This window comes from Salmo salar, chromosome ssa24 (genome assembly GCF_905237065.1).
Source record: "Salmo salar chromosome ssa24, Ssal_v3.1, whole genome shotgun sequence".
Taxonomy (NCBI): Eukaryota; Metazoa; Chordata; class Actinopteri; order Salmoniformes; family Salmonidae; genus Salmo; species Salmo salar.
In genome coordinates this window covers 10,845,805-10,873,126 of record NC_059465.1, presented here as the reverse complement: position 1 = coordinate 10,873,126, position 27,322 = coordinate 10,845,805, and the positions used below count along the sequence as shown (strand labels likewise).

The 27,322-nt window shown below is 43.7% G+C and overlaps 1 protein-coding gene across 15 annotated transcripts; it reads left to right on the top strand.

Annotated features, from left to right (window-relative positions):
* The first annotated feature begins 1,327 nt into the window (after positions 1-1,327).
* On the top strand, positions 1,328-26,326 carry addb (Beta-adducin). Of its 15 annotated transcripts, none has more exons than XM_014170600.2 (17): positions 1,330-1,736; positions 13,044-13,255; positions 14,072-14,219; positions 14,508-14,659; positions 17,702-17,782; positions 18,112-18,261; positions 18,513-18,656; positions 18,931-19,029; positions 19,415-19,591; positions 20,009-20,254; positions 21,592-21,699; positions 21,817-21,903; positions 22,223-22,291; positions 22,527-22,653; positions 23,491-23,574; positions 24,021-24,058; positions 25,205-25,462. In XM_014170600.2, exons 2-16 carry the CDS (start codon positions 13,091-13,093, stop codon positions 24,053-24,055), a joined length of 1,872 nt encoding a protein of 623 aa, XP_014026075.1. In that variant the 5' UTR covers positions 1,330-1,736; positions 13,044-13,090; the 3' UTR covers positions 24,056-24,058; positions 25,205-25,462.
* The last annotated feature ends 996 nt before the right edge of the window (positions 26,327-27,322 follow it).

Below are 27,322 nucleotides of genomic sequence, written 5' to 3'. Positions count from 1 at the left end.
AGGGCTAGTGCGGAGAGCAGGAACAGGCACAGGGTACACTGGGTCTTGGAGACGCACTGGAGGTCTGGAGCACATGGCCTGCACAACCCGTCCTGGTTGGATAGTTACTGTAGCCCGGCACGGGCGGAGCGCTGGCACAGGGCGAACTGGGCTGTGCTGGGGAATGAGGGCTGCCGTGCGTAGAGCAAGGTAAACTGGGCAGAGGAGACGTACTGGAGACCAGATCCGTTGTGCCGACACACTTCTTCCTGGCTGCCGGCCAACTCTCGCTTGGCAATGCTGCGGAGCCCTTTTATTGGCCGTACCGGACTGTGCGTGCGTATGGGCGACACCGTGCGCATTTCTGTGTAACAAGGTGCTTGCTTGATCCGTCGCTCTCCATAATAAGCACAGGGAGTTGGCTCAGGTCTCCACTCTGACTCTGCCCAATTCCCCGTGTGCCCCCCCAATTTTTTTGGTGGGGGGGATGCCTCTCGGCCTCATGTTGCTCCCTTACTTTCCTCTCCCAGAAACATCGTTCTGCCTTTGCTGCCTCCAGTTCCTCCTTCGGTCGCCGGTACTCCCCAGCCTGGCTCCATGGATCCTTGCCATCAAGGATCTCCTCCCACATCCATGACTCCAAATATCTCTCCTGCTGCTCCTTCTTCCGCTGCTTGGTCCTTTTTTGGTGGGTGGTTCTGTCATAGACGTCGTAAGGATTGGACCAAGGCGCAGCGGGTAAAGTGCTCATCTTCTTAATTTATTTAAAGAAAACACTTAAACAAAATAAACAACACGACGAAACAGTTCCGTAAGGCAACACAGGCTATACAGGAAACAACCACCCACAAAAACACAAGTGAAAACAAACCCAACTAAATATGTCCTCCAATTAGAGTCAACGACAACCAGCTGCCTCTAATTGGAGTTCATTGCCAAAAACCAACATAGAAATAGAAAACTAGATATACATATAGAAATAGAAAATATAGAACATAAACCAAAAACACCGAAACGCACAAAACAAACACCCCCTGCCACGCCCTGACCAAACTACAATGACAAATAACCCCTTTTACTGGTCAGGACGTGACAATCACCTAACAAAGTAAACAATACACATGCACTTCTAAATGTAATTTGACTTACTAACATAGTCATAATTGATTATTGACCGCCACCGCTACATAGGCCTATAGCTTCTGCCTCTTAATGCCATGCCTATGAAGGGTAGGCCCTAATGGTCTTTGTTTGTTTTTCATTTGAGTCCTTTTGTCAACCTCGAGCACAAGGTGGCGCCAGTTGGATGTAATTCGTGTTCACAGCTTCAATGTTTTTACAATATTACAATTCCAGGCTGCCATATGACAAAAATAAAACTAACACCATTGGGGTGTGCACCATATTTACATTTAATTCCAAGGAAGTTTTCTCACAAAAAGTTGTATCAAAACAAATAAATTGCTGTAGAATTTTGTGGAGTGCAGGCGGTGTCGGATCGTGCAGAAGATCCTTACGGAGGTCAGGGTGTTGGAGTGTGGGCAGGCTTAGCGATGGGCTGGTCCAGGCGCGCTCAACGATGAAAAACAACGGAGATATATACCAACGGCCGCGGTAGAGGCAGACATAGCGGAATCCCCAAGCACTGTAAACATTTGCATTTTAATTCCTGCAGATAGTGTTATTTGGGTTTTAATTCCTACGACAGAGGGTGTGACGCGCACCCACAAAGGACAAGGCGCGGAAAATGCACTGAGGTAGGCACTCAACATAACATAAGATACCTGAATGATTTTTTCTTTGATGTAAATTCGTTTTGAGTAATTTAACCTATCAACATATTCGTGACAATCCATTTGCCGATACACACCTTTCATTTGGTGACATTGCTCCGCAATTAAATGTAAGCCTATACTATAATGTGTGATGCATGCCTGCCATAACACTGATGGGGGAATGACCAGTGATGTAGCAAATAAAACCATCTCCAACCTGAAATGAATAACATTTCTAATTCCCTATAATATCATTTCAAAAGCCTAGCTGATCCACCTTTTTCTCCCAACGGTGCTGCCTACTATGGCCTACATTTTTATTGGTCTGCTAATCATCACCAGCAATCTGTTCTGCCGCAGCAGACATGGATGCCTATGATTAATGGACATTCTTCATCAGAATAGTATTGCCTATCTATTATTTTCGATGTTAGAAATTTGTTTCTCTTGGCTTTAAACGTATTACATGGTGGTTCTGTTATATTTGAGTTGACATGGCCCATGCAGGGCAGATGCTCTTATTTTCCAACGTCAAACCGCATAAGGGGAATTGGATTATGTCACGAGGAGGGACCGTCTTGCATGGATGCGCCCTTTATTTGTAATTTTAGGGGACTGGTCATTTCGCTTTTTATTATGCAGATTGGGGCCTGTGTTGCCAGGCTATAATGGATTCGTGAGGACAAAAAGTGGCGTCTCCGCTCACCTCTTGGTAACACCACAACATAGCTCGGCATATTGCGGGTGGCCATCAGTTTAGATCCTCCTGCCAGGCAGGGCTGAAACATCAGTCGCGCAGTGGGAGCTGATGTTGCAGCGCTGCTCGCCTGGTTGCTAGGCAGCCGTGCAGGGGCCATGGGGTATCATTTGAGGGATGCTGCTATGGAGGAACTGGACAAAATGGGGAGGCTAGGCCTATTTTTTAGAGTCACTTGAATCCACTTTCACCTCCCCAAAGCATTGCTCTGGTCAGATGATAATTTGTTTTGAACAGACCTAGTGGTTAGAGCGTTGGGCCAGTAACCGAAAGGTTGCTGGATCAAATCCCCACGCTGACAAGATAAACATCTGTCATTCTGCCCCTGAGCAAGGCAGTTCCCACTGCGCGAATGATGTTTCAGCCCTGCCTGGCAGGAGGATCTAAACTGATGGCTATTATATTATAGGGAATTAGAAACGTTATTCACTGTTCCCTGGGCGCCGAAGACTTGGATGTCGATTAAGGCAGCCCCGGTACATCTCTGATTCAAAGGGGTTGGGTTAAATGCGGAAGACACATTTCAGACACATTTCAGTTGAAGGCATTCAGTTGTACAACTGATTAGGTATCCCCCTTTCCCTTTCCTAAGCTTTAGTAATCATAATCAAATGGCTTCTTTCATGTACAGTGCTTTCAGAAAGTATTCAGACCCCTTCACTTTTTCCACATTTTGTTACGTTACAGCCTTATTCTAAAATGGATTACATAAATATTTTTACTCATCAATCGACACACAATACCCCATAAGGACAAAGCAAAAACTGTTTTTTAGAAATCTTTGCAAATGTATTAAAAATAAAAAACAGAAATACCTTAAGTATTCAAACCCTTTGCTATTAAACTCAAAATTGAGCTCAAGTGCATCTTGTTTCCATTGATCTTCCTTGTTATTTTTCTACAACTTGATTGGTGTCCACCTGTGGTAAATTCATTAATTGGACATGATTTGGAAAGGCACACACCTGTCTATAACATGTCACACAGTTGACAGTGCAGGTCCGAGCAAAAACCAAGCAATGATGTCAAAGGAATTGTCCGTGGAGCTCCGAGACAGGATTGTGTCAAGGCACAGATCAGGGGAAGGGTACCAAAACATTTCAACAGTATTGATGGTATCCAAGAACACAGTGGCCTCCATCATTCTTAAATGGAAGAAGTTTGGAACCAGCAAGACTGTTCCTAGAGCTGGCCGCATGGCCAAACTACATAATTGGGGGAGAAGGGCCTTGGTCAGGGAGGTGACAAGAACCCAATGGTCACTCTGACAGAGCTCCAGAGTTCCTCTGTGGAGATGGGAGAAACTTCCAGAAGGACAACCATCTCTGCAGCACTCCACTAATCAGCCCTTTATGGTAGAGTAGCCAGACTGAAGCCACTCCTCAGTAAAAGGCACATGACAGCCCGCTTGGAGTAACCAAAGGGCATCTAATTGACTCTCAGACCATGAGAAACAAGATTCTCTGGTCTGATGAAAACATGATTGAACTCTTAGGCCTGAATGCCAAGCATCTCGCCTGGAGGAATCCTGGCATCATCCCTATGGTGAAGCATGGTGGTGGCAGCATCATGCTGTGGGGATGTTTTTCAGCAGCAGGGATTGCGAGACTAGTCAGGATCGAGGGAAAGATGAATGGTGCAAAGTACAGAGAGATCCTTGATGAAAACCTGCTCCAGAGCACTCAGGACCTAGACTAGGGCAAAGGTTCACCTTCCAACAGGACAACGACCCTAAGCACACAGGGCCAAGACAACGCAGGAGTGGCTTTGGGACAAGTCTCTGAATGTCCTTGAGTGGCTCAGTCAGGGCCTTCACTTGAACCCGATCAAACATCTCTGGAAAGACCTGAAAATAGCTGTGCAGCGATGCTCCCCATCCAGCCTGAGAGAGCTTGAGTGCGTCTGCAGAGAAGAATGGGAGAAACTCCCCAAATACATGTGTGGCAAGCTTGTAGTGTCATATCCAAGAAGACTTCAGCAAAGTACTGAGTAAAGGGTCTGAATACTCATGAAATGTGATATTTCAGTTTTCGATTTTTAATACATTTGCTAAAATGTCAAAAAACTGTGTGAAAAGGATTGATGAGGGAAAAAAAACGATTTAATACATTTTAGAATAAGGCAGTAACGTAACAAAATGTGGAAAAAGTCAACCGGTCTGAATACTTTCCGAATGCACTGTATGTTCATCAATAACCTATAATTAGCTATTGCTTGAGGTAGCTATTGTCAGCAGCACATCATCATTACTGTGTATTTCTCCCTCACAGTGGAGGGGTAGACTTTTATCTGTGGAGTAATGGGTGGGTGTATGTAGATAAGACAAGCACCCAGCATTTGTTCATGGCACAAGCCCTTTATACTCTGAGAGAAATCTTGTCTCTGGTGAACCAGCCACATCATGCATACTGTGTTGAGGATTAGTTTCTAGGAACTCTGATAGTCTCTATGTATAATATGCCAGTGTATCTGTCCTTAGGGGGACGCCAAAGGTTACATTACTAAATGGAGTCTATTTCACTGCATTATCATTCATTAGTAGGTGAAAGCGACGTCCGTGTGCTTCTAACAATACAGCTCCATTGCCCCTAGTGGACTAGTGTTCCTCTGCTCACAAACACACGTGACCGCCTTCCTTGACAAACTACTAACCGATTGAGCTACAGAAAAATATCTAGTTCGATAGCTCCATTGGCGACATTTCAAGCTAGCTGTGGAGTGAGCTTATGGCATGTTCTTAACTCCGTAGCATTGGCCTACATAGTTTCATGCAGCTATTAGCAATGGAATCGGTTCAGTTGTTGCCTAAGTGTACAGATAAACTACACACAAGCTTATGTGGAATATCTTTTATGTTCCAGATACTAATACTTATCATAAACATTATCGGTATGAAGTAAGTCAGAAAATCAATAATGTATGGAGACGTAATGGCTGAAGAGGAAGGGAGACAGATGCAGGAGAGAGGTGACAGTGGAGACATTGCTGTCTGGAGAGATGCACTGTCTCCATTTACCGAATCCAGGAAAGTGCTTAAGGTAGACAGACCCTTCCTGGCCCTGTCCTTGGTTCAACTCCAGCTGTGTTTGTATCTTTTTAGACTGCGTTTTATCTAGGCTCCATGTTCTCTTTAAAACATGTCATGAAAATGCATTCTCAAGATCCCAGTAGTTCTGCTGAACTTTAAATCTGCCTATTTGTCTATTTTTCATATATGTTCTATTGTTGATTGTGCATTTTCATATTTCTTTCCAGTTAACGTCCTTCATCCTCCTCGATGTGTTGTTCCAACCTAGGTAGTGCATGACAGCCATTGTGTCACGCCCTGACCTTAGAGCCTTTTTTTTATTCTCTATTTTGTTAGGTCAGGGTGTGACTTGGGTGGGCATATCTAGGTTTCTATTTCTTTGTTTGCCTAGTATGGTTCCCAATCAGAGGCAGCTGTTTATTGTTGTCTCTGATTGGGGATCATACTTAGGCAGCCCTTTTTCCCACCTGTGATTGTGGGATCTTGTTTGTGTGTAGTTGCTTTCTGCACTGCATGTAGCTTTACGTTAGTGTTTGTATTTTTTTTTTTTTTCCGATGTCATTTTTATTAAAAGTAAAATGTACGCCTACCACGCTGCACCTTGGTCCAGTTCTTCAGACGATCGTAACACATTGGTTCAGAAGAATGCCCAATCATCATTGTGTATAGTTCACAAGTTTGCGCATAATTGTTGATAACTATAAATGAGAACCATAATTACATCCTTTCAGAAGCCTTGCTCTAATCTCAGGGCATGTTTCGCGTGTTTAGATGCTGATGGTTTGACAGATTTTCTGCAACGATTTTCCAGCATCCTGTCCAGTTTAGAAATCTACCCAGCTGATACAGCAGAACATGTAACCATTTACCCCTGGTCAGGATCATTTTACATAATGTATTATCAGACCGATCAGTTCCTCCTGTCCCTGTTTGTTCGTTTAGAACACACCCAGGCTATTAAAACCCTTTCCTGCAGTCAAATGACCAAATCCCCCTCTAGTGGCCTCATTGGTGGAATGTTAATATTTTTCATAATTAATAAACATTATTTCAAAAACCCCGCTGACAATCAGGTGTTTCTATTTCAAACGGTTTTGTTATATTTCAGTCTTCTGTGATACAGAAAGTGTAATATTGGGATGCAAACTCGAAATTGTATACATTTAAACTCTTATTTTTTTAAAGCCCATGACCTTGTGTGTGAGTCTGTACTTTTCTTTCAAAGTATATTTGTTTAATACTAAGAAACATTCTGTATGACCCTGATTTAGCCCACTGCAGTAAAAGGTTAAATCATCTGACTAAATAATGAGGACCGGAGCACAGAAGAGACAACTGATATTATACAAGGGTTAATGTCACGCTCTGACCTATGAGAGCTGTTTTTTCTCTGGTTAGTTAGGTCAGGGTGTGATATGGGTGGGCAGTCTATGTTTTTGGTTTCTATGTTTTGTTCTTGTTTTTCTATTTCTAGGTTGAGTTTGGGATGATCTCCAATTAGAGGCAGCTGGTTCGTGTTGTCTCTAATTGGAGATCATATTGAAGTTGGGGTTTGTCTATAGGGGTTTTGTGGGTAGTTGTTTTCTGTTTTGTGAGTATCACCTGGCGGAACTGTTGGCTGTCGTTTTGTTGTTTTTGTTTAAGTGTTATCATTAAAGTAAATATGAGCACTCTACACGCCGCGCCTTGGTCCCCTTTATACAACCCTCATTCCAGTTAATTTAAAACGTTAACATCCCTACCAATAGTGCTCAAGAGGAACTTTGATTTAAGCAATCCAACGCAATTTGGCCTGTTCATTTATGAAAGATGATCTCATTATTATGCATATAATTATGCTTGAATATTCAGGAAGATATCAACGCTGAGTTTTCTGTTATTTTTAGAACTTGAGATGAAAAGGGGGTTTAGATCTAAAGTTCCAATGACAAAGACACTATCTTCACCCAGATATATTCTTTAAAGTTAGCTAGGTAGTGACAACTGGCTGAGATGAAAGTGGGTTAGCATGGATAAAAAAGACAGAATCAATGCTGACTTGTTCCAAAGTAGTTCCATAATTAGTTTGTGTCCACTAACTGCACTTTCTCTTATTAACCTAATGAAAGCCTGGCCAGAGAAATCAATCTGGGGCTACTTATGTAATACTCCTATTCACCCCCTCTTTCCTCTAACTGCATCTCCAGCTCTCAGAGTCAGGAGAAATGCCTGGCTGCCATATCAATCCAGAGAAAGAGGCAGGTGCATTTACACAGATCAATAAATATTTGCACACATGCACATTAAATGTGGTTTCCACATGCCCAGCTCCTAATTTGGACTGGCAGAGGCTCATCATATAACCAGCAGTCAGAGCTCCCCTGTCAGAGCTCCCCTCTCCTTCTCTTTCCTCCGGCTTTTCCTGGAGCTCAGGTGATGAGGCTGGGGAGCAGGAGGAGGAGGAAGTAGTGGTGGTGGAGGAGTAGTATATTTGTCCTGAGGACCCGGTTGGACATGATTCCAGTTTGGGAAACCCTGGTCTACACCAACAGGGTCACCAGGAGGGGCCAGCCAATGAAGCTGGAAGTCCCACCCAGTTGACTAGATTAAAATGGTGGAAGCCCTCAATGGCGCAGCCCATGCTAATACAGCCTTTTGGCCAATAGAGGATTGTAACATTCGCTAACATTCTCTATGTCCCTGCCCTAAATAGTAATGTTCATAGATGACCAGCAGGGTCAAATAATAATAATCACAGTGGTTGTAGAGGGTGCAACAGGTCACCACCTCAGGAGTAAATGTCAGTTGACTTTTTATAGCCGATCATTCAGAGTATCTCTACCGCTCCTGCTGTCTCTAGAGAGACAGCAGGTCTGGGACAGGTAGCACGTCCGGTGAACAGGTCAGGGTTCCATAGCCGCAGCCAGAACAGTTAAAACTGGAGCAGCAGCACGACCAGGTGGACTGGGGACAGCAAGGAGTCATCAGGCCAGGTTGTCCTGAGGCATGGTCCTAGGGCTCAGGTCCTCCGAAAGAGAGAAAGAAATGGATAGGCAGACCATTGGATAGGCAGACCACATGGATAGGCAGACCATTCCATAAAAATGGAGCTCTATAGGAGAAAGCCCTGCCTCCAGCTGTTTGCTTACAAATTCTATGGACAGTAAGGAGGCCTGCGTCTTGTGACCGTAGCGTACATGTAGGTATGTACAGCAGGACCAAATTTTGAAAGATAGGTAGGAGCAAGCCCATGTAATGCTTTGTAGGTTAGCAGTAAAACCTGGAAATCAGCACTTGCCTTAACAGGAAGCCAGTGTAGAGAGGCTAGCACTGGAGTAATATGATCACATTTTTGGGTTCTAGTCAAGATTCTAGCAGCCGTGTTTAGCGCTAACTGAAGTTTATTTGGTGCTTTATCCGGGTAGCTGGAAAGTAGAGCGTTGCAGTAGTCTAACCTAGAAGTGACAAAAGCATGGATACATTTTTCAGCATAATTTCTGAGCAGAAAGTTTCAGATTTTTTGCAATGTTACGTAGATGGAAAAAAAAGCTATCCTTGAAACAGTCTTGATATGTTTGTCAAAAGAGAGATCAGGGTCCAGAGTAACGCAGAGGTCCTTCACAGTTTTATTTGAGACGACTGTAAAACCATCAAGATTAATTGTCAGCTTCAACAGAAGATCTCTTTGTTTCTTGGGACCTAGAACCAGTATCTCTGTTTTATCCGAGTTTAAAAGTAGAACATTTGTCGCCATCCACTTCCTTATGTCTGAAACACAGACTTCCGGGGAGGGCAATTTTGGGGCTTCACCATGTTTCATCGAAATGTACAGCTGTGTGTCGTCCGCATAGCAGTGAAAGTTAACATTATGTTTCCGAATGACATCACCTAGAGGTAAAATATATAGTGAAAACAATAGTGGTCCTAAAATGGAGCCTTGAGGAACACCGAAATTTACAGTTGATTTGTCAGAGGACAAACCATCTAGAGACAAACTGATATCTTTCCGAAAGATAAGATCTAAACCAGGCCAGAACTTGTCCATGTAGACCAATTTGGGTTTCCAATCTTTCCAAAAGAATGTGGTGATCGATGGTATCAAAAGCAGCACTAAGGTCTAGGAGCACGAGGACAGATGCAGAGCCTCGGTCTGACACCTTCACAAGTGCAGTCTCAGTGCTATGATGGGGTCTAAAACCAGACTGAAGCATTTCGTATACATTGTTTGTCTTCAGGAAGGCAGTGAGTTGCTGCGCAACAGCTTTTTCAAAACATTTTGAGAGGAATGGGAGATTCGATATAGGCCGATAGTTTTTTATATTTTCTGGGTTAAGGTTTGGTTTTTCAAGAGAGGCTTTATTACTGCCACTTTTAGTGAGTTTGGTACACATCCGGTGGATAGAGAGCCGTTTATTATGTTCAACATAGGAGGGGCAATCAAAGGAAGCAGCCCTTTCAGTAGTTTAGTTGGAATAGGGTCCAGTACGCAGCTTGAAGGTTTAGAGGCCATGATTATTTTAATCAATGTGTCAAGAGTTATAGTATTAAAAAACTTGAGTGTCTCCCTTGATCCTAGGTCCTGGCAGTGTTGTGCAGACTCAAGACATCTGAGCTTTGGAGGAATACGCAGGTTTAAAGAGAAGTCCGTAATTTGCTTTCTAATGATCATGATCTTTTCGTCAAATAAGTTCATGAATTTATCACTGCTGAAGTGAAAGAGAGAATGGATGGAAAGCTTAGGCAAATAAATAAGTAACCTGTATTAAAACTGATGAAAAATCAACCTGAATGTGGTGATACAGTACACATAATTAAGAGTTTTCTGTGATAGTGCACAATGCTTTCTGTGTACCAAGACTAATTCAGGTTTGTACCACCACAGAATAAAATCCTTCGAATTAAAGATTATGGGCAGCAGTTCATACATACTCTTAGGCCTGGTGGTGGGAGTGACTTGGTATTTGGAAGTAGATTTAATGCATTAGGGAGGAGGAATTAAGAGTGCATTTAGATCAGTGGCGGTCGGTGCAGTTTAAGATGAGGGAGGGCGATTATTTTTTTATGAGCATGGCCTTTTTTCTATTACAGCAAATTGGATGGCTGTCAGTCATATTCCATTCACCCAGTTCAATGTAACATTGATAGGTTTAGGCTACTACATGATGCTTCAATTTTCTCTATACCCATCATGAGGTTGCTACAACCTAGCCTATGAATGAAAGTTTACAACATAGGTGCACACATGTCGAGAGAAAAATTTGAGGTGAAAGACAGTGACACATGGACAGACAGTGACACATTCAATACTGCCTTTCACACTTTTGCCTGCATCTAGCTAATCTAGGGTGTAATCATTAGTCCAAAAGTTGCAAACAAGACTTTCTCGTGCAGGTATGTCTCCGTTTCGCTCAGTTTGCTTCCATTTAAGAAACGTTTTTCAACAGAATACAACCATGATCACACGTAAACACAGTTCACTTTCATAGCAGCCACATTTTATTCCTTCTTGCATCTACATGCTCTCTTCCTCTCACCTTTTCCCTTCGCTTGTGGACTTCAATGCACAACACATCAGATGTCTGTGACCAGGCAAAAAATACTTTCTAAGTCAAACCATATCATAACCGCTAAAAACAGCCTACATTGTTGTCACCATATTAGCTAAAGTAACGTCATAGTCAACACAGTTAATAGAACTAACCCGTTAGTAAACCCGCTACAATCATGCAGTACAGTGTACAGTCAGTAAGCAGTTTAGCAGTTACACTGGCGAGCCCCCGGTGGCAATAAATTAGTAAAACCAAAAGCTTACCTTGACTTGGAAGAGTTCAAGTGTTGGATAGCCATAGCTTGCTAGCTAACATAGAATCCCTCGCTGTTTGAGCTGGGTGTGAGTAGGCTAAACTAGCTAGCTGCATTAACTACCTAAGTAAGTAAAGTGAAAGAAATACAAGGAAATCTCTCTCTCTCTCTTGCTTCTACACTTTAGAATAAATTAATTCGTTTAAAACTGTTCAACTATTGTCTTTCTCTCTCTTTGAGTCAACTACTCACAACATTTTATGCTCTGTAGTGCTAGCTAGCTGTAGCTTATGCTTTCAGTGCTAGATTAATTCTCGGATCCTTTGATTGGGTGGACAACATGCCAGTTCATGCTGCAAGAGCTCTGATAGGTTGGAGGATGTCCTCCGGAAGTTGTCATAATTACTGTGTAAGTCTATAGAAGGGGGTGAGAACTCTACTGTAAGTCGCTCTGGATAAGAGCGTCTGCTAAATGACTAAAATGTAAAAATGTAAATGTAGAACGTCTCTCCAGAGATATTCGATTGGGTTGAGTCCGGGCTATGGCTGGGCCAATCAAGGACGTTCAGAGACTTGTCCCAAAGCCACTCCTGCATTGTCTTGGCTGTGTGCTTAGGGTCATTGTTCTGTTAAAAGATGAACCTTTGCCCTAGTCCGAGGTCCTGAGCGCTCTGGAGCAGATTTTCATCAAGGATCTCTCTGTACTTTGCTCTGTTAATCTTTCCCTCGATCCTGACTAGTCTTGCAATCCCTGCTGCTGAAAAACATCCCCACAGCATGGTGCTGCCACCACCATGCTTCATCGTAGGGATGGTGCCAGGTTTCCTCCAGACGTGACGCTTGGCATTCTGGCCAATGAGTTCAATCTTGGTTTCATCAGACCAGAGAATCTTGTTTCTCATGGTCTGAGAGTCTTTAGGGGACATTTAGCAAACTCCAAGCGGGCTGTCAGGTGCCTTTTACTGAGGAGTGGCCACTCTACCATAAAGGCCTGATTGGTGGAGGGCTGCAGGGATGGTTGTCCTACTGGAAGGTTCTCTGTTTCGAGTCTCATAGTAAATGGTCTGAATACTTATGTAAATAAGGTATTTCTGTTTTTTATTTCTAAGAAATTTCTAAATACCTCATAAATTATTTTATTTAATCAATTTTAGAATAAGGCTGTAATGTAACAAAATGTGGAAAAAGTTAAGGGGTCTGAATGCTTTCTGAAGGCACTGTGCATGTGGCTAATCGGAGTAGTTTCAGATAGCACAGGAGAGAGGGCGTGTTTGTGGTCTTATCTGCTGTTAGCAGAAATGTGTATGTTCACTGGGGGAGGGTTGGTTGGCTCTTTTTGAAAACCTTTACGGTAAGTCTTTACTGGTTCTCCTATTACTGGCCCTCTATGATTGAGTTGACTTCCTGCTGGCGGGCATTGTAATGTTGCTGTCTGAGCTCTTACTGCTAATGCTGCATTTCTCCAATTCCCATTGGTTCCGTTAGCCAACAGCCCACACAGGCTTTACTCTGTGGAATATCTCATCCCTGGTTTTGGGGTGGGAGGTAAGCTCCTGTGTCTATGTTGAAAGTTGAGGCTTGGTACCTACAGTAGATTACAATAAAAACAACCAAAAATACAGAGTGTGTGTGTCACTAGCAGGACTTATTTTGGTACTATTTTCTAAATGTATATCTATCTATTGGAAACAGCAATTAATCAATCTTCTTTTCCTCTTCCCAGCTCTCCCCACCCCTCGTCCTGTGGCACCCCCTTGTGAGCAGTAGAAGATGAGCACCTCGCCCACCCCTAAGGGCACGCCTGTGCAGCAGAGCTCCAGCGATGGGGGCCCTAGTGATGGGGTCCTCGAGGCCCTTGTGTCTCCACAGCACTCTACACCTGGCTCCTCTGGGCCCCAACACAAGAAACGAGTCTCCAGCCTCCTGCAGAGCCCGGTCAGTAGCACACTGCGTGTGCGTGTGCGTGTGTGCGTGTGTGTGTGTGCGTATGTGTGTTCTTCTGTGTGCGTCCGGTCTGTTTGGGTCTGTGTGAGCGCACACATGTGTCTGTTTGTGCATATGCACATAACTTTTCAAGGAGCGGTTTTAAAAAGTCCCACTTCAGTTTTGCATTATGGACATCCCTTACTCACTCTACCTGACCTCCCCCTCATCCCATCGTTCCACCCTTTCATTTCCATCCTGTGTCCAATCCCTCTGCCCTCCACTCTCCCTTCCCCCTCATTGGATCTCCAAAGATATGATTATCTCCACAGCTCAGATTTAATCTGCTCTGAATCACCACTTGACAGCTGCAGACGGGAGCCTTTGCCATAGGTGTGTGTGTGTGTGTGTGTGTGTGTGTGTGTGTGTGTGTGTGGGAGGGAGGGACACAAAAAGGAGGCCTGGAGTTGTGAAGATAGGCAGTAGCAGCGGACAGTGCTAATGAATGGCGAGAGGGAAATGCATTAGATGATGCGGTTTAAAAACCTTTTATTGTGAACATTTGATGTATCTGTCTGCTCTAGGAACTATGCTGCTCTATGCAGTATTTGTGAGTGTGTTTGGGTGAGTGTTTTAGCCCTCAGGCTAATTGAGTGTGCATTTTAGCAGCATGCAGACTAATAGTTGTGTGTGTGTGTGTGTGTGTGTGTGTGTGTGTGTGTGTGTGTGTGTGTGTGTGTGTGTGTGTGTGTGTGTGTGTGTGTGTGTGTGTGTGTGTGTGTGTGTGTGTGTGTGTGTGTGTGTGTGTGTGTGTGTGTGTGTGTGCAGTCGTTCCGTGAGGAGCTGGATGTTCTGATCCAGGAACAGATGAAGAAGGGAGGCAGCAGCTCCAACCTCTGGGCTCTGAGGCAGCTAGCTGACTACATGGCCTCTCACGGCTCACCTGCCGCCCTGTCCGCCTCCCCCTCCAGTACAGGTACACACACGCATACATGCGCACGGACATTCACACACACACACACACACACACACACACACACACACACACACACACACACACACACACACACACACACACATACTCACAGACATACTCCTGTTAAAATACACGTCACCCAGACACTGAGCCAAATAGGGCAATTTTGCAATCGATTTCTAACATCAAGACACAGACAAATAACTCCCCGAATCACCTCACCAACAGATAACAAACACACACAAGATAATGTTCTGTGATCTGCTATTGACTTCTGTCTCTGTGTAGGCATGATGATGGTGACGCCCATCAACGACCTGCATGGCTTGGAGCCCAGCGGCATGGTGAAGGGAGAGAGGCTGATGCGTTGTAAACTGGCCAGTGTCCACCGTCTTCTGGACCTTTACGGCTGGGCCCAGCTCAGCCACACCTGCCTCACCGTGAGTAGACTTGCCTGGCTGACACTCTCTTTCTGTGTTTCTTTCTCTTTATCATTCTTTTGCTTTGTTCTTTTAGAGCCCTATTTTGACAATGCAAAAAGCACTACTGTTCAAAGAGATGGTTTTAGTACCATCATTACCATTACAATGTCCATGAGTAGGGCTGGTGCGGTGACCGTATTACCGCCACACCGGCGGTCACGAGTCATGAAGGCAGTCAAATTCCACATGACCATTTAGTGCCGGTATTTAGGATTCTCCAAGCTCTGATGCTGCTGATGGTCATTAGTAGCCTACAAAACTTGCTAACTGCCTGGTACTCAGCACTCTATTGTCCCTCTAATCACTCTGACATCAACGCAAATGTAATCGAAGATCTAATCAAACACTTCATGAGAGCTCATGTTGCGCAACATTTCTATAGGCTATGTAATTGCGGGAGAAAACAAAGTGATGGCCTCTAGTAAAAAAGACGAGGATCCCATCCGCTTTCTATAGGCTAGGCCTACTATATTTATTTCTCAACTTTCCTAATATTAAGCACATTGCTTATCTTTACAACAGGTGTATAGCCTACCTGGCAGGCATGAAAATGAACCACGGGAAAAGCGTCCTCCATTCGCTATTTAAGTGAATAGATGACATGTATTTTTTCCCGCTGTCCCTGTTTCAATACAGATGCATCATAATGGTCCATTCTAAATCAAAACAAATTTCACACATTGTCACGTCCTGACCAGTAAAGGGGTTATTTGTAATTAGAGTTTGGTCAGGACGTTGCAGGGGGTATTTGTTTTATATGGTTTTGAGTGTGTGTTTATGTAGAGGGGCGTTTGATTTATGTTTCCGGGGTTTTTGGTTTAGTTCTATGTTGTATAGTTCTATGTCTGTTTCTAGGGTGTTTATTTCTATGTTTAGTAATTGGGATTGGGGCCTTCAATTGGAGGCAGCTGGTTATCGTTGCCTCTGATTGAAGGTCCTACATTTAGGAGTATGTTTGTTTTGGGTATTGTGGGAGGTTGTTTTGCACTGCTAGGGTTAGCCTGCAAACTGTTATGTTGTCGTCCGGTTTCTTGTTTTTGTGAAGTGTTCGTGGTTATTTAAAATAAACGTCCAAATGAGCACTCAACCCGCTGCGCCTTGGTCCAATTCATACGACGGCCATTACACACATATATTATTTAGTATATGTAAAGACAAGATTAAATCAAGAATAGTCTGATGGGTGACAATATTAGCCTATCACTTGTAGTATATATTATCACTTGTGAATGATGCCCAGTATAAGAAACAATACCTTTTTTTTGCAACTTTTTCTAATCATAGTCACACACCTCATGTAGCCTAGTCCATAGGGCTATATGTTTTAATAAGGTTTGTATCACAACTAAAGTGGCCAAATAATTACATGCATAATTGCATTTGCGGTCACTTTTGATAATGAAGTTTTCCTGCTAATGGAACATTTGCGCTAATAGCCTACTAACACGAGCTCATTGCTGCGCTTATAATGTGAAGAAATAGCCTAATAGTTTATCAACATTTTAAGATAAATGTTCTAATCTGTTGAGTCAGCCACATTGCATAAAAACATTTTTTTTATGCTAGTGGTTGTATTAATTTGGGATATATCGCGTCCCACAACTGTCCCAGACTATGTTTCCCAGATTATATTTATTTTGTGCACAGAATAGATTAGGTCGACTTTTGTACTATGGGGGATGGTAGATTGACATAGGCTAGTGCTTTTGTGGTTCGTTAGGCCTACTCATCTTGTTGGCTGACAAAAAGTAAATGTGGACAGTTCTTCCAATATCTTCAATATGCACCTTGGAATTGGATAAGGACGTGCGCAGTTGCATCCCTGATGTGTCTGTCTTCACTTGTAGCCTGTGTGAAAGACCCGATCATGTGATGGAGCATGCAGTACTCAGGGAGAAGGGCACAGTGGCCACTAGCCACAAAAGGCATGGATTTGTTTTAGGGGGCATTACGGCCACAGAAAGGGGATGCTGCCGTGAAATTCGAGGCATTATCAAGTCCTTGTCAAATTGTGAATGAGAGACTGATGCAGTGTGTACAGCCTGCACAAAACACAAAGCAGAGCTCATGCCTTTTCAAGCAACTTTTTTCATATCATCATTAGAGTCACATCATGCAGCCTTACAATGTATTAAATATATATATATATCCCAATGTTTATAGAACAACTAACATGACATTTATAACTCTAAATTAAGCATATAGGAATACCTATTTTCTTTGTTAACCGCTCAACACAGAATAGCCGCATGTGCGCATTCCCTCAAATCGTTTTCAGAAAATATCCTTTCTATTTTATTCAGCTTTGTTCAATTGTATTCTTCATACTATAAAATAATGGCATGGAATTCTAAGCAAATCTTTCCTGCTTAATGAACTAATGTAGCCCACAGCCATATGGCATAGCCAGATCAGGACCTAACATAAGGACAACTCAGAGTATGCTATTCTGTTCTTCTGAAATAGACTACATTTTCTTCATATCATGTTTCTTTAGATCTGTCTGAAATAAATAATGGATTTATTGTGAAGGCTGTATGTGGTGTAGGCTATATTACATTGATTTATTAGACTTTCTAAAATGTAGATGTTCCAAAGGTCTGCATCACCAGACCTATGCGTGGAAGCCAGGAGATGCTAAATGTGTTTATGTTAATTAACTGTCAATTACCGTGAGACTGACAGTTATTTGCTTGACAAATCACCGGCTGACCGCCACAGCCCTATCAATGAGGGTAAAATTGTATGCTGGTTTTGAAAGTTTGGAGCAGATACTTGACTATGCTGTTGTGTAACTCATTTTAAAAGGACAACATCTCAGTTTTTACCTTTACTTTCTCCCACTCTATCTTTGTTTGTTTTATTTTTTACCTTCGGCCTTATTCTCTCTCTGTTTGTATTCTATCCATCCCTTCCTTTTCTCTATCCCTCTCTCTGTTTGTAAAGTTTGGTATCTGACAGAGCTGTGTGTGTGTGTGTGTGTGTGTTGTCTCCTGTCAGCTGCGTGTCAGTAAGGAACAGGAGCACTTCCTGGTTCTGCCCAATGGCCTGGCCTATGGTGAGGTCACTGCCTCTAGCCTGGTGAGTTCACTACTAATTCTGCTCCACAGTCATAAAGCGAACCTCTCCGTGCTGTGGGTTATTATGTAAATAGCCTGGTCCACATTTGAGTTTAGCTGCTAACGTAAACGGTACTTTTATACTGGCCGATGCACATAAGCACTAACTATTCAGTCATCTCACCGATGCTTAGTTTAACTTGCCCCTGTTATCACACAACTCCTTCAACAAGGGCTTAACAGTTAAACATTGTAATAAACAATACGGACTGCAATAAGCATTCCACAAATATAAATGAATGTGACACTGAGCGCTGATGCTAGTGTTGCTCTGCGTTGTTGTCCTCCCAGGCGAAGGTGAATATCCTTGGGGAGGTGGTGGAGAGGGGCAGCACCACCCTGGGGGTAGACCTGGATTCCTTCAGCCTCCACTCAGCCATCTATTCTACCCGGCCAGACGTACGCTGTCTGGTGCACCTCCACACCCCCGCCACCGCCGCAGTGAGTCACACGTACACTGAGGCTGGGGCCCTGCCTAGGGGACAGGGCATACTCAGAACTATCATTAACATATTTTCACACAGTCTCAAATGTTTTTTCTGAAATAATGGAGTTTTAGGACTAGGGAGCACTAGAGATGATACTTTTTAGTGTAAGATAGACATTATTCACATTTAATGATGACCAGTGTTGAAAAAACATGTCAAAATCCTTCATTCCAGAATGTGACTTAAAGTTGTCTGTGTGTGCAGGTGTCCGCCATGAAGTGTGGCCTGCTGCCACTGTCCCATGAGGCTCTGCTGGTGGGTGAGGTGGCGTCCTACGACTACAATGGGCTGATGGAGAACGAGGAGGACCGGGTGGAGCTTCAGAAGAGTCTCGGGCCTACCTGCAAGGTGACAAGATTAGGGCAGAGCAAGGGTTAACGGAACAGGCTTGTGATTGTCCTGATACTGCTAATGTGCTGCTTGAGAAAAGAATGGCACCATAAATAGGGAAAACATGAGTTACTTTTACTCAATATATTTGTAAAACAATAACAATTGCAATGACAGGGCCGAAGATAGAGGAGGAAATGAGAATAATTAACAAAAATAAGAGTGTACTCTGAGGCAAAAGAGGGTTTTACTATGTTTTTTTTCTCTTGCTGAAGTCTATCTTTATTCCTAGGTGCTGTTGCTTCGAAACCATGGCATCGTGGCCCTGGGGGAGTCAGTAGAGGAGGCTTTCTACACCATCTACCACATACAGGCTGCCTGTCAGATCCAGGTACAGAGACACACATACTGACATCGCTTTTGCTGCTCCCTCCTGCCAAAGGCTTGAGGCACAACTCTGACAACCACACTGAGAGAGAGAAGGAGGACTCCCAGACTCATAGCTCAGTGACTGTGTGTGCGTGACAGAGAAAGACAGAGGGAGAGGGTGAGGGAGAGGGAGAGAACTGCCAGACTCATAGCTCAATGTCTGTGTATGTGTGTGTATGAGAGAGAGTAACAGCACACACATGCACAGCTTTGACAGTTTCACTCCTGAATGCGTGTCCTTGCCTTAGTACCCTTGTACTGTGCCTGTTGTATGTGCAGTACTGTAACTGTACGCTTGCCAAACACAAAGCATAACGCACTGCTGCAATCCTGTGTTGTGCTGACAGGTGTCAGCATTGTGCAGCGCTGGAGGAGAGCAGAACCTGATCATGCTGGACCGCTCCACCCACAAACCCAACGCTGCAGGCACCGTGGGCTGGGCCGGATCCACCTTCGGCCCCCTGACCAAGAGTCGACTCGGGGAGCACGAGTTTGAGGCTCTCATGAGGACTCTGGACAACCTGGTGAGATCAAAAGACAGAAGCACATTTGCAATGCTAAATTATTTTCAATTTAGCGGAACAATTCAATGTAGAGTACTGCTTTACAATGCTATAAGCATTGTCAATTTTGTGGAATGGGGAAAGTCATTACGAATAGGGCAGGTAAAATGTTGTTTATGACATGCACTGCTCTGGATCTTATCAAACAGGTCACGCGTGTCTCCCTGCACGAATCCATTAACATCCACCACACACAATAATGGATCAACAGTACTTAGAATATGCAGAGACTAAGAGGGCTCCAGACACAGGTCTTACCTACTTTAACCCTCCAGGATGTGGATCATATGGATCACTTCTACCCCTGGACATTGGACATTTACAATACATCAATCAGACAAAAACCTTCCTATAAACCTCCCTCTCCCCACCCTCCAGGGTTACCGTACCGGCTACGCCTACCGCTTCCCCGTGCTGCTGGAGCGCTCTCGGACACGGAGGGAGGTGGAAGTCCCTGCCACAGTCCACTCCTTCCAGTTTGAGGAGGAGGGAGTGCACCCGTTACCCCGCCAGCACCCCTACGCCCAGCGGCAGCAACAGGAGAAGACCCGCTGGCTCAACACCCCCAACTCCTACCTGAGGGTGAACCAAGACCAAGCCAGCCCCGGACACCAGCGCACCACAGTAAGTACCTGAGGGCCAGCCCCGGACACCAGCGCACCACAGTAAGTATCTGAGGACCAGCCCCGGACACCAGCGCACCACAGTAAGTATCTGAGGGCCAGCCCCGGACACCAGCACACCACAGTAAGTATCTGAGGGCCAGCCCCGGACACCAGCGCACCACAGTAAGTATCTGAGGGCCAGCCCCGGATACCAGCGCACCACAGTAAGTATCTGAGGGCCAGCCCCGGATACCAGCGCACCACAGTAAGTATCTGAGGGCCAGCCCCGGACACCAGCGCACCACAGTAAGTACCTGAGGGCCAGCCCCGGACACCAGCGCACCACAGTAAGTATCTGAGGGCCAGCCAGGGGATACCAGCGCACCACAGTAAGTACCTGAGGGCCAGCCCCGGATACCAGCGCACCACAGTAAGTATCTGAGGGCCAGCCCCGGATACCAGCGCACCACAGTAAGTATCTGACGGCCAGCCCCGGACACCAGCGCACAATAGTAAGTATCTGAGGGAAATGTTCCCTCAACATTTGTGCTTTTATTTCAAATATCTATTATATTAGAATTTCCACTATGCAATTGAATTGAACAGCCATTAAAGGCTATGTGTGTGTGTGGCTAATTAATGGACGCAGATGCAACCTTTATTAGTTTGCGTGAAAAGGTGTTTAAAACAGGGTGTTTGCTATAGTACCTCAGGGAGAGAGATTGTTATAGAGGACTCCAGCAATGGAGTCCTTTCAGACAGAACAATACCAGGCAGGCAGAGACCCTCTTACATCAGGCAGGGGGAGGAGACTAGCTCTCACTCTCCCTGTCTCTCTCTCTCTCCTGTACCTCCCAACCTCTCTTTCTCCTGTCCTCTGCATTGCAGGGGAAAGCCCAGTGCTGGTGTTGATTACTGCAATGCTATCTGCCCTCTGGTGGCGGAAAAGAAAGTCACCGCAGGGGTGTTTCTCTGTCTGAGAACACGTGATAATAATAACACTGCACTCAGAATGACAACAACACTGTATAACACACTGGTTTAAAATAATGGTTATTGTTGCATCTTGATTTCAGTTAAACATGCATTCAGAGTCAAATGACCATGGTGCAAACATTCTTTACTGGATTCAATGGAGTATTAGGAGGATGTCATTCGAGAAAGGCATATTGCCCAGCCCAATGCCTTTCTCTCTCTCTCGCTCACGCTCTGTCATATATCAGATCAACTTTGTCCCCAAAAAATGTAATTGAAAGCACAGACGTGTTGATGGGGCAAAAGCATTTGAAGCAATGCTTATAGGATGGGTCATGCAGCAGAACTGCTGACCCTCAACACTCATCTCTCTTTCTTCAGTGGCTGAAGACAGAGGAGATGCAACAAGGAGCCATCAAGATTGAGAACACAAATCAGTTTGTTCCTCTTTTTACCAACCCTCAAGAGGTGCTGGAAACACGAAATAAGGTACGTCTGCCTTACTGCTCCCAGTGAGCGATGATGTCACAGTATGGATGTATTACAGGGATCACATGGTTTGGTGTTGGGTTTTCAGCCTTTCAGGTTCTTGTTGTGTATCTCCAGATCCGGCAGCAGAACCTTCAGGACATGAAGACAGCAGGACCCCAGTCCCAAGTACTAGCCAGTGTCATAACGGATGGTAGTCCACTGGTAAGGCTCAAGTACTAGGTCTACAGTGATGTGGCTACTAGTGCTGGAGTATGTATGAATGCTTGCTTTTTACATTTTCATTTGAGGTACTGTATTTCTGTCTTTGGTGTTAAACTGAGGCCCTATGGTCTTGTCGCAAGAGATGGGTTGTTTACCCTGTTGTCTTGGTTAAATACGATTCCTAACCCAGCTGCAGAAGCTACTTTGGCCACCCAACCATCCCCACTAATCATCCTTTCTCCCCTGTTTCTCATTGTAAAGTCCATTCATTCATTCATTCATTCAACCCCTCATCCTCCACCCTGCTAATCTTCCCCAGGTCCAGAAAAAACTGCATGTTGCTGTAAAAAAGAGTGTGCTCTCAGTCAACACAAGCATCAAAGTAAAGGTAAAAAAAAATAAGATGGTCTGAGAGAGAGAGGGAATGATGAACCATGAAGACGATTAAACCAAGGAGCTCTTCTTAGAGCAAACACAAAGAAGACTTGGAAGATATTGCAATGTTCAACTTTCCTGGGAATGAATCATTTGAGTGTGAAATTGAAATGAGATGGGAAGCCTCTTGGGTCGACTATGATTATCAAAACAATTGTAATATCCTTTCCTTCTCCTTTTCATCCTAGTCTCCAGACCCGGCAGAACTTGCGATACTTGAGCCGGAGACCCCTAACCCGTTTAACCAGCTGACAGACACGGAGCTGGAGGAGTACCGCAAGGAGGTGCAGAGGAAAGCAGGAGGTCAAACAGATGGTAAGTGCATTGCTACCAAAAGCTATCCCTCACACTAAATCCAGAGCTTGGACTATTAGGTTCTATCTGCATTTTTGTCAAAATGTTGTTATTGACATAGCTTTGTTCTGTTCAATGTTCTCTACCTACAGTGTGTATACTTCTCTAAATATCCCAATTAATGTTGTTAAGTTCAAAAGTTCAAACCAATGAGGGTTTGGAACTTTAAAACCAATTATCTCAGAATAATCTTTTTGCAGATAGAACCTTATAGTCCTAAGCTCTCGAAATGTTGCCTTAACACTATCCCTCACTCTAAATGTGTCTTACTACTGGCCTTATTGCCTTATGACTCAAAAGAATTCTTCCGCTCCTCTATTTTCGCTACATACTTCAGTCTGAGACCGCCGTCGTTGAAGTCGTTTGTGGTGACGTCCAAATGAGGGGTGTTGTACAAAATCATCAGCGATTGGTTCATCTCTAACCAATCAGAGTATTTACCCATGTGTGTTATGGCTCTGGCCCAACCCATCGTTTTCTGACAACAATCAGAACGGTTAGAATGTGTTTGCCTTCCATAAATCTTTGGAGAGGCACTCAGATCCAGACTCATTGCGGAGAAGAAACTAACGTCCGTGGGCGTGGTGTAGCATTTGGCCGGAGCAAGGAGTTTGGGTAGCCAGGCAAGGCTCGCTATACTCACAGCAATGAAACCTCAGACTGTACAGTTAATGTGCCTTTCTTTCACCAATTCCTAATTAACTTCTCACTCTGCCTCACAACTCTTGCACGCGGCTTACTAGAATTAGCTCTATGCACTGTTCTCCTGTGTCTGTCTGTCGTTCTGTGCGTCAGTAGGGGAGGAGGTGGAGAACGAGAAGGAGTCTCTCCCAGCTACCCCCCCTACCAACAACCCTACCCCCTGCAATCCCCCACCCTCAGGTGAGACTCGGCCTGCAGTGCTGAACACACACAGCTGTCTTTGCTTGCCTTGCATACAGGGGAGAAGGACCACTCAAATTCCTACATGACAATATGTGGGACCCTGTACTGTTGTCTCCACAACCCCTGTTGCGCTCACCATCATTGAATATTTCCCAAAATATTTCAATCCTAACTTGAGATATGTAACATGGACGTTCGCATTAAACATGCATTGATATCAATGTATGGAGTTACGTGCATGGATCTCAATTAGGAGAATATTGTACGATAAGCTCAGTGGCTGAGTGATGTGTGTGTGTGTGGTGGTGTTTGTTGTTGTTGTAAATGTGTCACATTTCAGCGCCGTCTTGTGACGCCCATCTGTCTTCACAACTACTGTATGTACCTCTCTCCTTCTGTCTCTGTGTTCGTCTTTGTCTATGCTCCTCTATACTGACTCATAGGGCACCCCTCTGGTACTGAGATCTTGTCTCAATAGTAAGTAAGTACTGAGAAGCAAACTGTAAGACATGGTTGCACTCTCATTAACCAAATATGTTTTGTTGGGCACAACTGCAATGACATGACATGTCTGCAGTGAAGGGTAGAGTGGGGTAAATTGAGCCAAAAGGGTAAGTTGAGCCACCCTTTTTTCTCAGAAACCATACCCCAAAAATAATTTGACCAAATATTTAGAAAGAGGTCGTCATTTCATCGAGTCTGTGAAGGAAGAAACCACGTGGAAAAAGTGGGAAGCAAGTTAGGTCCAAAAAAGTCTAATTAAATTATTGTGTTCCATGATGCTTGCATCTAAACCAAAGTAGATCATTTTAAGATTGTTATACATCAGTTGGGGTCTCTATAAGCTTCAATATGAGGTCCTAAACATGTCCGAGCATGAAAGTGCATCTTTGTAGCTGTGTGGGCTAATATATTCAAAATGTTTCCCTTGGGTTTATTTGAGCCAGTGGGCATGGGGTAAGTTAATAGCAAGTTGAGCAAATGTAAGTGTTTTCTTCCCAGGCGTAATGCAAGGCATTATCGCTGGGATATGATGTAACAACAGGGCCTGGCCTATTTAAAAGTGTTTTTTAAAAGTACAAAGTGTTTATTAGGTGTTAAGCCTGTGTTAAAATATGCTTAAAATTATTAAAAGACTAAAGGGATTGTGTTGAATTGTGGGAAATAAAGATAGAGTTTTAAAAAGGGAGCGGTAATATTTAATTCAGGGCAGAAGGTGGCTTAACTTACCCTGTCCCGCGGCTCAACTTACCCCATACCCATATCACTTTTTTGGGGGGCAAGCTATGTTTTTACATGAATTCTGCTTATTTCCAGGGATACACAACATCCTAAAATATATGTATATATCTTTGTTAGAAAGAATAATATTATTTCCCTTGACGGAGTGATGGTAAATGTAAAAAATGGTTCCATTTACCCATAGCAGCAGGAAGATGTTTTTTTTGCATGCGCTACAGACGGCTATATCAATGGTGGGGGTTGTATATTTTTTTGTACTTCCTTTATACTATGGACTTACCCCACTCTCCCCTACTGTTCCATGCAGCTAACACAAAAAAAATCTATTTACGCTGATTGTTTCTTTTCCCTTTGCTTTGTTTTACTCCAATAATAAATGAACAAGATGAGACAAAGAAAGACTCCACAGCAGTTCAGAACGGGAAAGGAGAGGAGGAGAAGCATACCACGGAGGAGCTGGAGAAAGGGATGAAGGCTTTGTCTACCAATGACACTTCTACACCCCCCTCCACCACCCCTGCTGCCCCACCCGCTAAACCGCCCAGCAACACCCCTGAGGGATCCCCCTCCAAGTCCCCCTCTAAGAAGAAAAAGAAGTTCAAGGCCCCCTCGTTCCTAAAGAAGAGCAAGAAGAAAGAGCAGAAAGAGAAAGCTGAAACTTGAGGGGACATGTAAAATGATTCCGACACACACCCTCCACTTCTAGCCAAATACACGGAGGCAAACACACTAACTCGCACTCAAGTCTCCTGTATGTATAGCTCAGTCACTCATCACGTCTAGAAGTAATTCTAATTCTGTTTTTTTTTGGGGGGGCGATATTGTTTCTGTACAACTCTCAAATGATCTTGAAACAATCCACAATCATTCTAAATGAAATAGAATCAACAACATCACCTGAATTATGCACTCCCTATTTATTATAAGAAGTAATGCACTTGTCACATGTATGTATATAAACCAATGTTGCATTGAAGTATCCTCATAGGCACCCCCTGGCCTGGTCATGTTTATTCGTTTTTAATAGTCAAACGAAGGTGACAGGCATGTACATACGAGCACAGGTGCAGTACATGTAGAATTATGCAGGTATAATAACGTGCTCTTTTTCCAATTAAACTAACTATTCAAGTCATAGACAGCAGGGACAAATAAGAAAATAAATGCTTAAAAAAAAAAGTCCCCAACATTAAGCTGACAGTTATAAATGCCACTAATACCAAGCAAGGATATGATCTAAGCATTGTGGAAGAAACGTGTTGCTTGATGTTGCAAACTGAAGCCAAACTAAAAGGTACTAAACATTCCACTCTTCCCCAAATTTTTCTTTGAGATATGTGTACAAAATACCTCTACAGCTGTAATTATTTTTATGATCAGTAGCTGTTATCAAAATGCTGATGTGTGATATTTGTTGGTTTTTAATGTATTATTTCATATTAGAATGTAAAGTGAAAAGTTGCAAGGTTAAAATGTACCAGTCATTAAAGATCAAAGTTGATTTCAATCCAGTTTGGTTTGATCTGTTGTTCGTTACACTAGCAACTGCACTTAATCATGTGAGATTCAGGTACTGTAAAGTCGCCATTCTGATATACCTTGCCTAACTTTTTTATAATTCATCTTGGTTAGATATGCCTTATCAAGACATGATCTCACGTGTGATAGGAATAACATGTGCTTCAATACGTTTTTTTTTTTTTTGCCTCCATGGCCATGGTTGTCAACTGTACCGCATGAATAGAACGTAATTCACAGATGATAGATATTGTGGTGGCAGCTACAGAGAAGTACTTGGGTGTACGATATTTTACTGCAGAAGAGTTACAAGGTGTTTTGAACGATACTGTCCCATCCTCCCAGGCTGCTGGCCTGGTGCAGGATCAGATAGGGCCAAAGTAGTGGAAAAGTGATGATGTTTTAATGGGTGTTGGGTTAGTTGGTAGGGCAATTTTTTCACAGTGTAATGAATTCATACTACAGAATAGTAGGCTGATACACAGCCAATGCAGTAGGCGGCGGGATGCAACTAAAACATTTGTTTGCGGACCACCATAATACCAAAGAAGAAGAAGAAGAATATATTGGAATGTTAAAGATGTTAGGCTGCAAATATACGGTCAGGATATAGGTAGGATGTCTAAGTTTAAGTATTTAGGTATGGGGTTTGATGAGAGGCTTACGTGGAAGAGACATGTTGAGTATATTGAAATAAAGTGTAGGAAAGGCGCTGGACCTCATGAGGGCAGTGGCAGGATATGATTGGACGTCGAATAGACAAACACTGTTGTATACTGTATGTACCAGGCATTGATCAGGTCATCTTTGGATTATGGGTGCTTTGTATATGGATTGGCAGCTAAAACGGTACTACAGCGCCTGGATAGGATACAGTCAAGGGCCCTGAGATTGTGTGTGGGTGCCTTCAGGACGACACCTGTTGAGGCATTGTAGGTGGATAGTGGGGAACTCCCACTGAGGATAAGGCGGGACAAACTGGCAT

Bases quoted from the DNA above. Each gene is read 5' to 3' on its own strand.
- addb (XM_014170592.2), top strand. From the start codon at position 13,091: ATGAGCACCTCGCCCACCCCTAAGGGCACGCCTGTGCAGCAGAGCTCC. The intron at 21,700-21,816 runs GTACGTCTGCCT...GTGTATCTCCAG, and splicing joins TGCTGGAAACACGAAATAAG to ATCCGGCAGCAGAACCTTCA. The intron at 21,904-22,222 runs GTAAGGCTCAAG...AATCTTCCCCAG, and splicing joins TAACGGATGGTAGTCCACTG to GTCCAGAAAAAACTGCATGT.